This window comes from Oncorhynchus gorbuscha, linkage group LG03 (genome assembly GCF_021184085.1).
Source record: "Oncorhynchus gorbuscha isolate QuinsamMale2020 ecotype Even-year linkage group LG03, OgorEven_v1.0, whole genome shotgun sequence".
In the NCBI taxonomy this organism is placed as follows: domain Eukaryota; kingdom Metazoa; phylum Chordata; class Actinopteri; order Salmoniformes; family Salmonidae; genus Oncorhynchus; species Oncorhynchus gorbuscha.
Window position 1 is genome coordinate 45,935,459 of NC_060175.1, and position 13,643 is coordinate 45,949,101.

Genomic DNA, 13,643 nt, shown 5'->3' on the forward strand with positions numbered 1-13,643 from the left:
AAACATCCGAAGATCAAAGGTAAACAATTCATTTGATTGCTTTTCTGAATTTCGTGACCAAGTTACCTGATGCTAAGTGTACTTATTGTTTTGTCAAGAGATCGATAAACTTACAAACGCTTGTATTGCTTTCGCTGTAAAGCATAACTTCTAAATCTGAGACGACAGGTGGATTAACAAAACGCTGTTTTGCAATATTGCACTTGTCATTTCATGAATATGAATATTTTCTAGTAATATTATTTGACTGTGGCGCTATGCTATTCAGCGTTGCTGATGACAATTATCCTGGATTTGGTATGGGTGGTTCAGAGAGGTTAAACGTTAGCTTTTTTACATGGCACAAATTCAACATTATTTTTGCATTATTTAAACCAAATTGAACTAGTTTAATTTGTTTTATATTAAGTTAATTCAGTATTGTTTTAATTGTCATTACAGATTTTGTACAATTCTTTGATTTATTATAAATAATAATACATTTTTAAATTGGCCAATTAAACGGTATCGACTGTTTTGGTCCTCCAATAATCTGTATCGGCGTTGAAAAATCATAATCGGTCGACCTCTACTCCAGAGATGTTCGGTCGGGTTCAAGTCCGGGCTCTGGCAGGGCCACTCAAGGCATTTGACTTGTCCCCAAGCCACTGCTCCATTGTCTTGGCTGTGTGCTTAGGGTCATTGTCCTGTTGAAAGGTGAACCTTCGCCCCAGTCTGAGGTCCTGAGCGCTCTGGAGCAGGCTTTCAGAAAGGATCTCTGTACTTTGCTCATCTTTCCCTCGACCCGGACTAGACCTCCCAGTCCCTGAAACTCCAAGCAGACTGTCATTTGCCTTTTACTGAGGAGTGGCTTCCGTCTAGCCACTGTACCATAAAGGCCTGATTGGTGGAATGCTGCAGAGATGGTTGTCCTTCTGGAAGGTTCTACCATCTCCACAGAGCAACTCTGGAGCTCTGTCAGAGTGGCCATTGGGTTCTTGGAAACCTCCCTGTCCAAGGCCCTTCTCCGATGGCTCGGTTTGACCAGGTGGCCAGTTCTATGAAGAGTCTTTCTGGTTCCAAACTTCTTCCATTTAAGAATGGTGGAGGGCACTGTATTCTTGGGGACCTTCAATGCTGCAGAAATGTTTTGGTACCCTTCTCCAGATCTGTGCCTCAACAAATCAATCATGTCCCGGAGAGCTACGGACAATTCCGTCGACCTCATGGCTTGGTTTTTGCTCTGACATGCGCTATCAAGTGTAGGACCTTACATAGACATCACCTTTCCAAATCACGTCCAATCAATTGAATTTACCACCGGTGGACTCCAATCAAGTTGTAGAAACATCAAGGATGGTCAATGGAAACAAGGATGCACCTGAGCTCAATTTCAAGTCTCATAGCAAAGGGTCTGAATACACAAATAAAACAGATCCCTTATTACCTATTTTTTTAGATATAAATTTGCTAAAATCTGTTTACTTTGTCATTATTGGGTATTGTGTGTAGATTGCTGAATATATTTTATAATCCATTTTAGAATAAGGCTGCAACGTAAAAGGTGCAAAAAGTCAAGGTTTGAATACTTTCCGAATGCATGTAGGCCTACAAGCTTCACAAGAAAAGTGCATTCTTGTTTTTGTCTTTGTTAAACACCACAAAAGTGATCCTATATGCATGTGTTTAGTCTCTTCCCTCCTCTGTGCTCTGAATCTGAGAGCCAGCCAGACAGCTTCTAGAGGATGTTTCGACAGTTCTGAATCTGAGAGCCAGCCAGACAGCTTCTAGAGGATGTGTTGACAGTTCTGAATCTGAGAGCCAGCCAGACAGCTTCTAGAGGATGTGTCGACAGTTCTGAATCTGAGAGCCAGCCAGACAGTTTCTAGAGGATGTGTCGACAGTTCTGAATCTGAGAGCCAGCCAGACAGCTTCTAGAGGATGTGTCGACAGTTCTGAATCTGAGAGCCAGCCAGACAGTTTCTAGAGGATGTGTCGACAGTTCTGAATCTTTTCTAATACAGTGGAGTCCCTAGATGTCTCCTGGGGTTAAAATTCTCATTAGTAGTCATGGCCAGGCCCTAACCCTTTGAAAAGACTCTGGCTAATTAGCACCAATGGATGGCCTCCCAGTTAATTAACCAGAATGCTCCTTAAGGGGCTTTATCAAATGTTTAAGAAATTAACAAATTGCCAGTTTGCCAATTGTACCGAATTGATTTGTTCCTATTCAGGTTTTGAACTCATGCCCTTTGCCTCTGTTTAGCGAACCATCCGGTTGAGTTTAAAGGGATTTGGAATCCTGATTCACTTACCAAGACCAGAACCCGGTATATGGATAGACACTGCACTTAGATTTTGTTATAAAAATCATTGCTTGTCCTGATTGCAGTTAAATGTTTTCCAGCTAATGAGGGGGTAGTTTGCTATTAGTTCTGACTCATAAAGATGGGCTGTATTGTAATTAGACAGCCACTGCATACTAGTTAGCAGTGATGGAGGCGACCCTGAAATAAGGGGCAGAAAGGCAGCGTAAACAGGCCAATGTGAATCATCTGTAAATCCTCACATATAAACCAACCATGTAGTGATATCACGCACGATGAAGCATTGGGCCTAGTAGCTTAATTCAGATCAGCATTTATTCGGAAAAAACAGACGTATAGTCCCTTCAAACGAATGGACTAATTAAATGTTGATGACAGAACACCCACAGTTTTCCTGTCATTGCACATTGTACCAAATGGTAGGTTGGATCTCACTTTGTGAGCAGAAAGACACAAATGTATGCGTTCATCTACAAAGCCATTTTGGGTAACCTCCCTATTTACCTCTGTAGTCTGGTCTCTTTCACCACCAGCAGTTACCATACCCAGTCTGCTAGGTGGTTGCTACTAAGTCCCCAGGACATTTACAGTATTAGGCAAGACTGCCTTCTCTTCTTGTGCACCAGACGCATGGAATAGTCTACAATCCATGCTTCATCTAGATATGTTAGTGTCAGTGAATGAACTTAAAATATTGATGGGAGACTGTTCAGAGTAAATGCTTTTTTTTTAGGCTGGATCATGTATGTTTTAACTATGTAATGTACTGATTGTTGCTGCTTACTTGGCCAGGTCTCCCTTGAGACTCTGTGTCTCAATGGGCTTTCCCTTGTTAAATAAAATAAGAGTCAAACTCTGTTTGAATGGAATGGACCTAACAGAACCTCTTACTCTCTCTGTAATGTAGTTACTTCCTTGTTTCTTCTACAACATCCTCAATAGGGCTGGGAATTTCCAGGGAGCTCCCAATATTATCACGATACTTACGTGCTGATACGATATATATTGCGATTCTCACGATTCTATATGTATTGCCATACAATACTGTGATTTTGAGATTCGATGTTCCAAACACATTGCTCACGATATGTCTGCAGCAGATGGACACAAAAAAGCAATGAGAAAACATGTTGTTTTGATCAGTCATGGAAATAAGTGCTGAAAAGTAATTGGCTCCCTATTTTAAAAAAGACAGAACAAGCTATGAAGGAAAAATACTGTGGTTTTTGTGCAGGTGCAGCCAACTACACAAATATTACAATATTGCCAAAACTATACGATGTGTCAAATAATATCCCGATATGCAACTACCCCCCAGTCACTAATCACCACTGTCCTTTCTCAGTTGATCTCATCCTTGCCATTCTAAAGACATGTAGTTTAAGTCCTTGGCCTGTGTAAGCCAAGGTCACGTCCCGGCCATGACAGGAATTAGAGGAGATCTGGAGGAGGCTCCATTAAGCCATGGTGGAAGGCGTGAACCATGACGTCTGCCTGTTTGGGATGGGAGCAGTGTTGTGGTAGAAAGGGGGAACAAAGGTGAGGCAGGAGTAGTGGAGCATGGCTACAGGATTTAGATCACGGAGATTTGCATCAATCGGCAATGTGAGGAACAGGAGGGCCTAATCTGCTGCAGACAGGCTTAGCGGGAGAACAAACTCAAGACTCTGGCTGTCCAGATAGGACGTTTAGCAATTAGCATAGTTATTAAGAGACGTCATAGGGAGACGTAATTGCAGGTGTCAGGTCATGAGGGAAGGTAAGACTGAGGAAAGATGTTTGGATGCTCAGTCTGTCAAAGTGCACTCATACTGGGATGACTTGTGCAGGATGTGGGAGCTACGGAAGTGTGAACATTTGACCATTCTTGCAAGAGGAATAGATGTAGGCCTAGTGAAGGTCAATGCCCTACAGTAGCCTATATCCTGATTTTATTTTTTACAATAGTGCTCTTTATTCTTCCATTTCAACTGATGCCGTTTCCGAATTATCATCAGTAAAGAACGAAATTGACTGGATTGGTATGAGTGCATTCCTTCATTACGTTCTTGCTTTGGAGGCTGCCAAATTCAGAATGATCGCAGCCCTTCTACATTATTGAAAAGGCCTAAACACCTCTTATGAGCTACAGAAATGGCTATTAACCTTGGCGAAATTATATTCAAATCCAGTTACAGCTAACTTGGTCTACTGTATCCCCCACGGGAAGGAAATGTAAATGTGCTCTTGCTGTAGACAGATGGGAAAACCGCCTGACTTTTGAAGTTCCAGCAACCAGAGTCGTCGCAGCCCCCACCCCCTCGCTAAAATATTCAGGACAGAGTCTCATTGAGCGCCTCTTTCGCTACAGAATCCCACTCACAACGCTGACGTTGGGCTGAGGCTGGTTAGTACTACGGGGCAAGAGCTGTGACATTTTGTTTTGCAAATGTTCAAATTCAGCACAGTGTGGCAACAGTAAAAAATAATCATTTAAAAGCCAGAGGATTATCTCGCTGTGCAGACAAGAATTTAGGAGATTTTTTTTCTCATAAATCACCACCCATAACTTTCTCTCCCCCACATTCCCCATCTGAAATATTGTGATCTCCTGCGCATTGTTATTGACAAATCATTGGAAATTGAATTCTCTGTGGAGCAGATGACTGTCATAGCCGATGAGACTCCATTGTGACTCTACCTGCCAGTCAGTCAGTCATCTTGAACGGGCTCTGATACTGTGCCACAGACAACAGCCTCCTGGATCGTTACTCTTATCACGTCGGCAGCGGGCCCATAAGAGAGAGAGGGTATCAAAACCAGGTGCTACAGCCAGGAAACTTAGATTAGAAGTTCTGCGTAAATGTACCACTGGGGTAGAATAGCGGTGCTGAAGTCAGTGTGCGTGTGCCGTCACTGAGTAAAACTATTAATTGTTTGGATTGCTGGCAGACATCCAGGGCCCTGCAGATTGCGCTGAGGCTCGCATGTGGATGAAGTGTGAACACAAGGAGAGGCTGAAAGGAAGGTGGGGGTGCTTTAACCCCTGAAGCTGAGGGTAATTAACACACCCATCTAGGCTAGAATCTGGAGGCAAAATTGCTGAGCTCAACAACACAGCCTATCTTGATATCTCAATAACACAAGGGTAAGAGAAAATACTACAATATATCTATCTAATGCTATCCAATTGAATCGAGTTACTTCCTTTATCACATGCACACTGGAAACTCTGGTTACTAGCATCATCTTCAAAATTGAACGTTTTTTTCAATATAAAGATGTGCAATGTAATACAACTTGGCAGTGTGTGCTTTTTCATTATCCGAAGCCTTCTTCCAGATAGCTGTAGTAGCTAGGGACTGTCTCATTATACCAACGAGATGAAAATGTATGCTTACTTAGCACCATACACAGAATACCAAACTAGATTTTTCAAGCAGCAAGTACCCATGTGTGAGTAGGGGGGATGGTCTTCTGCTCTTGCTAAGAGTGTTGTTCGAGTTAGCCTAGTCGTGGGAGGGAGAGTTATACAGTAACTGTGTCCAGGGCTTCGGGCAGATAATATGTGGGTAGAAGTAGGTACCAGGGAAACTGTGCACTCCGTGCATATCACCTCTGAAGAAAGGGAAATAATGATGATTACATTGATCATAATAGAAATGATGCCCGCAGACAAATGCTTTGAAAGGCTCGTCATGGCAAACATCATCCCAGACACCCTGTGGGCACAATATAATCTGAAATACAAACAAAAAACAAATGCATCCAACAAGTTTGTAGAGTCACAAGGTTGATGTAATCATTGTGTGCTAAGAATATGGGACCAAAGTGCTGGAGTACAGACCAAAACACCAATTTTCACTGCCCCAATATTTGTGAAGCTCACCATATTTTAGTCTACTTTCGCAACAGCAATATAACTTTCAGTATAGACATTGTGGCCAATACGAATAGTCCAATAAAACACTCAGCGACCTTCAAACTGTGACCCCCAAATAGCCCATACGAGTAATTTCTCAAACCCAGACAAAACAAATGTATCCATAGAATAGTCCTTTGGAGGAAGTGTTGACACGTCTGTAAACATTTGTATCCAAAAGCATAATTGAGAAATAATTCATAAAAGTTGGCATATTTATGACATTTTGGCTTTACCCAGGCCTCCTTTAAGACTCCAATAGGTTTCATCGGTTTCACATGAAGCTTTACTGCTCTGTAATATGAGTAGTATTTCATTTCTATAACATTTTGTACAATTTATGAATTGAAAATAACAATTTAGATGTTTCAATATATTGTTGAACATACTCAGAAAAAAATAAATGTTCACTCACTGTCAACTGAGTTCATTTTCAGCAAACATGTGTAAATATTTGTATGAACATAAGATTCAACAACTCAGACATGAACTGAACAAGTTCCATAGACCTGTGACTAACAGAAATTGAATAATGTGTCCCTGAACAAAGAGGGGTCAAAATCAAAAGTCAGTATCTGGTGTGGCCACCAGCTGCATTAAGTACTGCAGTGCATCTCCTCCTCATGGACTGCAACAGATTTGCCCATTCTTGCTGTGAGATGTCACCCCACTCTTCCAGCAAGGCACCTGCAAGTTCACTGACATTTCTGGGGTGAATGGCTCTAGCCCTCACCCTCCGATCCAACAGGTCCCAGACGTGTTCAATGTGATTGAGATCCGGGCTCTTCGCTGGCCATGGCAGAACACTGACATTCCGGTCTTGCAGGAAATCACGCACAGAACGAGCAGTATGGCTGGTGGCATTGTCATGCTGGAAGGTCAGGATGAGCCTGCAGGAAGTGTACCACATGAGGGAGGAGGATGTCTTCCATGTAACGCAAAGCGTTGAGATTGCCTGCAATAACAACAAGCACAGCCTGATGATGCTGTGACCCTCCACCTCCAAATTGATCCCGCTCCAGAGTACAGGCCTTGGTGTAACGCTCATTGCTTCGACGATAAAATCACCCCTGGTGAGACAAAACCGCGACTCGTCAGTGAAGAGCACTTTTTGCCAGTCCTGTCTGGTCCAGCAACGGTGGGTTTGTGCCCATAGGAGACGTTGTTGCCAGTGATGTCTGGTGAGGACCTGCCTTACTACAACAGCCCTACAAGCCCTCAGTCCAGCCTCTCTCAGCCTATTGCACAGTCTGAGCACTGACTGAGGGATTGTGCCTTCCTGGTGTAACTCGAGCGGTTGTTGTTGCCATCCTGTGCCTGTCCCGCAGGTGTGATGTTCGGATGTACCAATTCTGTGCAGGTGTTGTTACATGTGGTCTGTCACTGCGAGGAGACTATCAGCTGCCCGTCCTGTCCCCTGTAGCGCTGTCTTAGGCGTCTCACAGTACAGACATTGCCATTTATTGCCCTGGCCACATCTGCAGTCCTCATGCCTCTTTGCAGCATGCCTAAGGCACGTTCACACAGATGAGCAGGGACCCTGGGCATCTTTCTTTTGGTGTTTTTCAGAGTCAGTAGAAAGGCCTCTTTTAGTGTGATAAATCTTCAGAACTGTGACCTTAATTGCCTACCGGCTGTAAACTGTTAGTGTGTTAATGACCGTTCCACAGATGCATGTTCATTAATTGTTTATGGTTCATTGAACAAGCATGTGAAAGTGTTTAAAAATCTTTACAATGAAGACCTGTGAAGTTATTTGGATTTTTACGAATTGTGAAGTTATTTGGATTTTTGCGAATTATCTTTGAAAAGACAGGGTTTATTTTCTTGCTGAGTTTAATATACTCTACGGGCATATCAAAGTTCCAGAATGTTATCTCTGCTCATTTTAAAAATGTATGGCCCATTTTATACAGAGAAAATGACATATTTTGTTTTTAAATCACAATGTAAGAAAATCATAGCCGTTCATTTACTTGTATCATTGCACATCCTGCAAACCACCAGCAGAGGGCAACTATTTTGAATCCATTTCACTGCTACTTTGATATGCCCGTAGAGTGTATAATCCCTTTAACAGGCAGCTCAACCGGGCAGTTAATTTTAAAAATTAAAACGCATTCATTTTATTAGGCATATTTAGTCATCTCAACCGATGTAATTTAGTAAAATGATCAGGTTTTCATTATCGGAATCCAGTATTTCTTTTAAACAAACATTCAAAAATGGTTAAACCAGGACGTGAACGTTTGGTTTTTCTAACATCACACATATATACACGTATATAAAATGTAAATTACAGGCCTATAATAAAACTCAAACATAATTTTGGAATTAAATTAAAATGTGAGGAACTTTTGGGGAATAAATGCTCTACAAGGCGGTTGAGTTGCCCATTTAAGGGAAAGAAATTTAGTCAAAGCTAGCAATTATGTACAAATTGTTATAGGATTTTTTTGGTCTGTGTAAATGGTAAATATTATTATTATTTTTTAAATTCCATCTGCCTGTTATCTTCAATATGTTTCACAATATTATTCAGTCATGTAATTTTACAGATATGTTGAGCTGTTCCCGACAAAAAAAGACATTGGTCGACTAAAATCAGTCTTCTTTCGACCAATCGATTGGTTTACATTTTTAAAAGTATTTTTCCATATACAGCGCATTTTCCTCAATCTACTCACAATACCCCTGTTAGTACACGAGAGAAGCTTTAACCAAGTTTAATTATTCCCAAAGGTTCTGTACAGCTGTAATTCAGACAGCAAAACATTTTACCACCACAGTTATATAGATCCCACTTAAGACACTCATTCTCTCCCATCCTTACATATTATGGTTCTACAGGAAGGTAACAGGATACTAAACCCTTATTTGTAAGTCGCTCTGGATAAGAGCGTCTGCTAAATGACTTAAATGTAAATGTAAATGTTAAGGGAATCTGTCCTCAACCACTCCTTCCCCTAATCCAGATGTCCATCCGTCTCAACACGTTACTCTCCTCTCGTCCACCCAACACATTCCAAAGCCTTGGGTCTTTCTTCAGTGAACCATTAACTTCTGACATGAAACCCAGTCTCTTTCACTCAATGTTTCTTTCCAATGATTTATTTAACATCGCAAAGTTCAAAGTTTAGCCGATTCCAACACCCCATAATGACAAAGAAAAAGCAGGTATTAGAAAATGTTTGCCTTTATTTACATAAGTATTCCGGCCCTTTGCTATGAGACTTGAAATTGAGCTCATGTGTATCCTGTAGAAACATCTCAAGGATGATAATTGGAAACAACTTGATTGGATTCCACCGGTGGTAAATTCAATTGATTAGGCAAGATTTGGAAATGCACACACTTGTCGATATAAGGTCTCAGTTGATATGGCTTGGTTTTCGCTCTGACATGCACAAAGATCAAAGGAATTGTCCATACAGCTCCAAGACAGGATTGTGTCGAGGCTATCTGGGGAAGGATACCTAAAACTGCCTGCAGCATTGAAGGCTCAAGAACACTGGCCTCCATTATTCTTAAATGGAAGAAGTTTGGAACCACCAAGACTCTTCCTAGAGCTGGCCGCCCGGCCAAACTGAGCAATCGGGGGTGAAGGGTCTTGGTCAGGGAGGAGACCAAGAACCCAATGGTCACTCTGACAGAGTTCCAGAGTTCCTCTGTGGAGATGGGAGAACCTTCCAGAAGGACAACCATCTCTGCAGCACTCCAACAATCAGGTTTTTGTGGTAGATGGCCAGATGGAAGCCACTCCTCAGTAAAAGACACATGACAGCCCACTTGAAGTTTGCCAAATGGAACCTAAAGGACTCTCAGAAACGAGATTGAACGCTTTGGCCTGAATGCCAAGCGTCACGTCAGGAGGAAACCTGGCACCATTCCTACGGTGAAGCATGGCGGTGGCAGCATCATGCTGTGTTGATGTTTTTCAGCAGCAGGTACTGGGAGACTAGTCAGGATTGACGCAAAGAGGAACAGAGCAAAGTACATTGAGATTGATGAAAACCAGCGTTCAGGACATCAGACTGGGGCGAAGGTTCACCTTCCATCAGGACAACAACCCAAAGCACACAGCCAAGACAACGCGGGAATGGCTTCAGGACAAGTCTCCGAATGTCCTTGAGTGGACCAGCCAGAGCCCGGACTTGAACCCTATCGAACAACTCTGGAGAGACCTGAAAATAACTGTGCAGCGATGCTGCCCATCCAACCAAACAGAGCTTGAGAGAATCTGCAGAGATTGGGAGAAATTCCCCAAATACAGGTGTGCCAAGTTTGTAGTGTCACAGCCAAGAAGACTGCTGTAATCGCTTCCAAAAATGTGTTTAAACAAAGTACTGAGTAAAGGGTCTGAATAATTATGTAAATGTGTTATTTAAAAAATAAAAATGTAATTATACATTTGCAAAAAAATCTAAACTGTTTTTGCTTTGTCATTATGGGGTATTGTGTGTAGCTGGATGAGTAAAAAAAACTAATACATTTTAGAATGAGGCTGTAACATAAAATGTGGAAAAAGTAATGGGGTCTGGATACTTTGAATGCATTGTGTGTGTGTGTGTGTGTGTGTGTATATGTATGATATACCGTTTATGCTCGTAATTATGGGGTCAGCCATAATTATGAGCATATAAACAGTAAACATGTTAATTTACATTAATATTTTGACAACTATTTTATTCGTATTTGATATCAGTCATTTACCTATGCCGGTCTTCAATTATAAAGGAAGCAGACAATGTTCATTAAAATGCATACTTTTTTATCATTATTTAAAAAGTCTTTGCAAATTTCAATACAAAATGAGTTTACCCTAACTGGGCAACTCAACCGGCTGTTTGAGATGTGTTATCCAATTTTAAGTCATGCAAATGTATGTATTTATTGTTGGCCTATATTAGGGCTAAATACAAACGTTTCAGCGCAAACAAAATGTCATCTATGTACTTCTGTGTGCCAGTTAAAGGGTTTTTAATTAGACAAAAAAAAATGTTTTCAATAATCATGTTTCTATTTTTCAATATTCATGAATTAAAAGGTTTACTCAGCGACATGAAGTAGACTGCATAGTGGGTCAATTTCCGCAAAACAACTTAGAGCGTTGAAGCACGAGGCTCAACATCTACGCTGTTTTGATGCCCTGGCCACCACGCTGTGAACAGTTAGACGCCCGTGCAGATACTGTGTGTGACTGTGTGAGAGTGAAGTGTTGCATCTCACTCATCATAATATCTCCGGTGTTGCTTGTGGCTTCCGTCTAGCTTTAATGTTAAAAAAAGTTTTTAAAAAGTTGTTCAAACTAAAAAAGTTTTTCAAATGAAAATATGACTTATATTAGAGCAAGCGGTAAAGCTTCTTATGACACCAATGTTTTCTTTGTGGCACCTACATATTAAACAGTGGAGTTAATGGAGTCCTGTGTAAGACAAAATGTAATAAATATTCAATTTTATGAATTATTTCTCAATTATGTTTTTAGATACAAATGTCAATTATGTCAATCATCCAGCGTGAAAATCTGTCTGGGTTTCGTGAGGAATCACTCACTTCTTTCAAAAACATGTTCTTCACAACTAAATAACACTGCTGTAGTACAGAGGACATTAGCTACTCTAATTGTGTCAGTATATTTCATGGAGGTTTGGAAAGAGTAAACAAAGACATCCAGCCACATCCACTCCCAAGTTAATCTTTATCCCCAGGTGTCACTGACAAAATGCTACAACTGTGCAAACTCCCAAAAATCTGCCATGGTGCACAAAGTTCAAATTCATAGAATCTATTTAGCAACATTAAAACGTTATCTACATTAATCATAAAGCTTAAAGTCCAAATAGCACTGACCTTTGAACTATTACCACATCTTGAAAGCTGACATTACTATTAAACACTTGTCAGCATTTTAGTCAGTCAACTAGGGTCAAAGGTTGCATAGTGAATTATCACAGGAAAAACAAAGAGGTCAATCAATGACATTTTGGTTTTATACTCGATACACCTCCGTGACATTGTTTTTACATGATCAGCCTTGCAAAACTAGCTCAAAATGTTTCCACGCAAATATTCCTAATTAATTAGCAGCTATTCTGTTGTCAATGACACTTAATACTCAATTCAGCACTACAGTTTTACCACTGCAACAATAGCGATCCAGCACAATGACACTATATAGTATCTATTCAAATCGGCATTTAAAAAATTACCAAGCTGATTGGATAAAGGTACTTTATCTAGTGGCTCTAACGTTGCACTACACAAGGACAGGGAAGACAAACGCATGCTGATCTTGTGATGGAAATCAAATATGACAGTGCTGATGTCGTGTTCGAATAATAGTTGTCTTCTTTTGAACGTGTGTTATGAAATGTCATTACATTTATCTCGCCGTTGGTAAGATAATGGACTGGACACGCTCATCAGCGAGCTGTTTCTTAACTTTAAGCTGTCCGTTTCTGGCTACAGCTGTCAGGCTGTATGTAGAGCTCGAGACCTGTCTGTGACAATGACAGCGAATGCACTACACTGGAACCAGCCATTATAACATCAGAAGCATATTGTGAACATTTATAAATTATGTCGGTACCTTGAATTTGTCAAGAAACAAGTGCTTGGCGCTTGCTCCACGTAGTCCTCTCGCTACAGTCTGGGATACGATGGATGCCGCCATGTTGACGCGGAAAATATCACTGTGAAGGACCATGTGCGCGCAATCTGACCGGTGATAGGGAGGCTGGCGGAAGTGGGCGTTGCAAAAATATTCAACCGAGAAGGGTCTGGGCGCATTAGAGTGGTAAGGCTAAAGCAACCGACCATAGAGGAAAGTTGCGGAGTTTAGTGGGGGAGGTGAAAGTGCAACATCTGAAAATCGGACACTAATGTGGTTTTCCAACAGCAAGGCTCAGATTAACATGACCACGGTTGCCATTGTTTATAAAAGTTTTGCTTTATAATGTTTAAATAAACATATCTCCAATCTCCAAATCACTCACAAACTGATATCATGTGTGTACATTGTAGGCTACAATCTAGTGAGAGAGAGCCTCAAACATTTGTACTGTATGAATGGCAAATTGGTTCTTGTTTGAGTCATGTCTTTAGCAGGCGCCCGAACAAATCACTTGGATTGGCCTTTGATTTTCATAGGCAGCATGTTTTTTTTTTTCATGGGACCTCTTATGTTTGCACGCCATAGGAGGATGGTGGCTCCTTAATTGGGGAGGACGGCCTCATGGTAATGGCCGGAGCGGAATAGCTGGAATGGTGTCAAATGCATGGTTTCCATGTGTTTGATGCCATTTAATTTGCTCTATTCCATTTGCTGTCCTCCCCTCAGCAGCATCCATGAGAGCAAACACTTTTTATGGGTGTTATAGTGAAGACCATAGTCAGCTCGTGAGTTTCAATTTGGGGAAGCTTACATTTTATCC

General features: G+C 41.2%; 1 protein-coding gene across 1 annotated transcript in view; it reads right to left on the minus strand.

Annotated features, from left to right (window-relative positions):
• LOC124031429 (succinate--CoA ligase [GDP-forming] subunit beta, mitochondrial-like) overlaps window positions 1-12,935 on the minus strand; it is a 149,012-nt gene extending 136,077 nt beyond the window's left edge. The window contains exon 1 of the mRNA XM_046342652.1: window positions 12,800-12,935. Coding sequence (XP_046198608.1) covers window positions 12,800-12,916 — 117 coding nt within the window. The 5' untranslated portion in view covers window positions 12,917-12,935. The remainder of the gene's footprint in view (window positions 1-12,799) is intronic.
• Window positions 12,936-13,643: the final 708 nt, after the last annotated feature.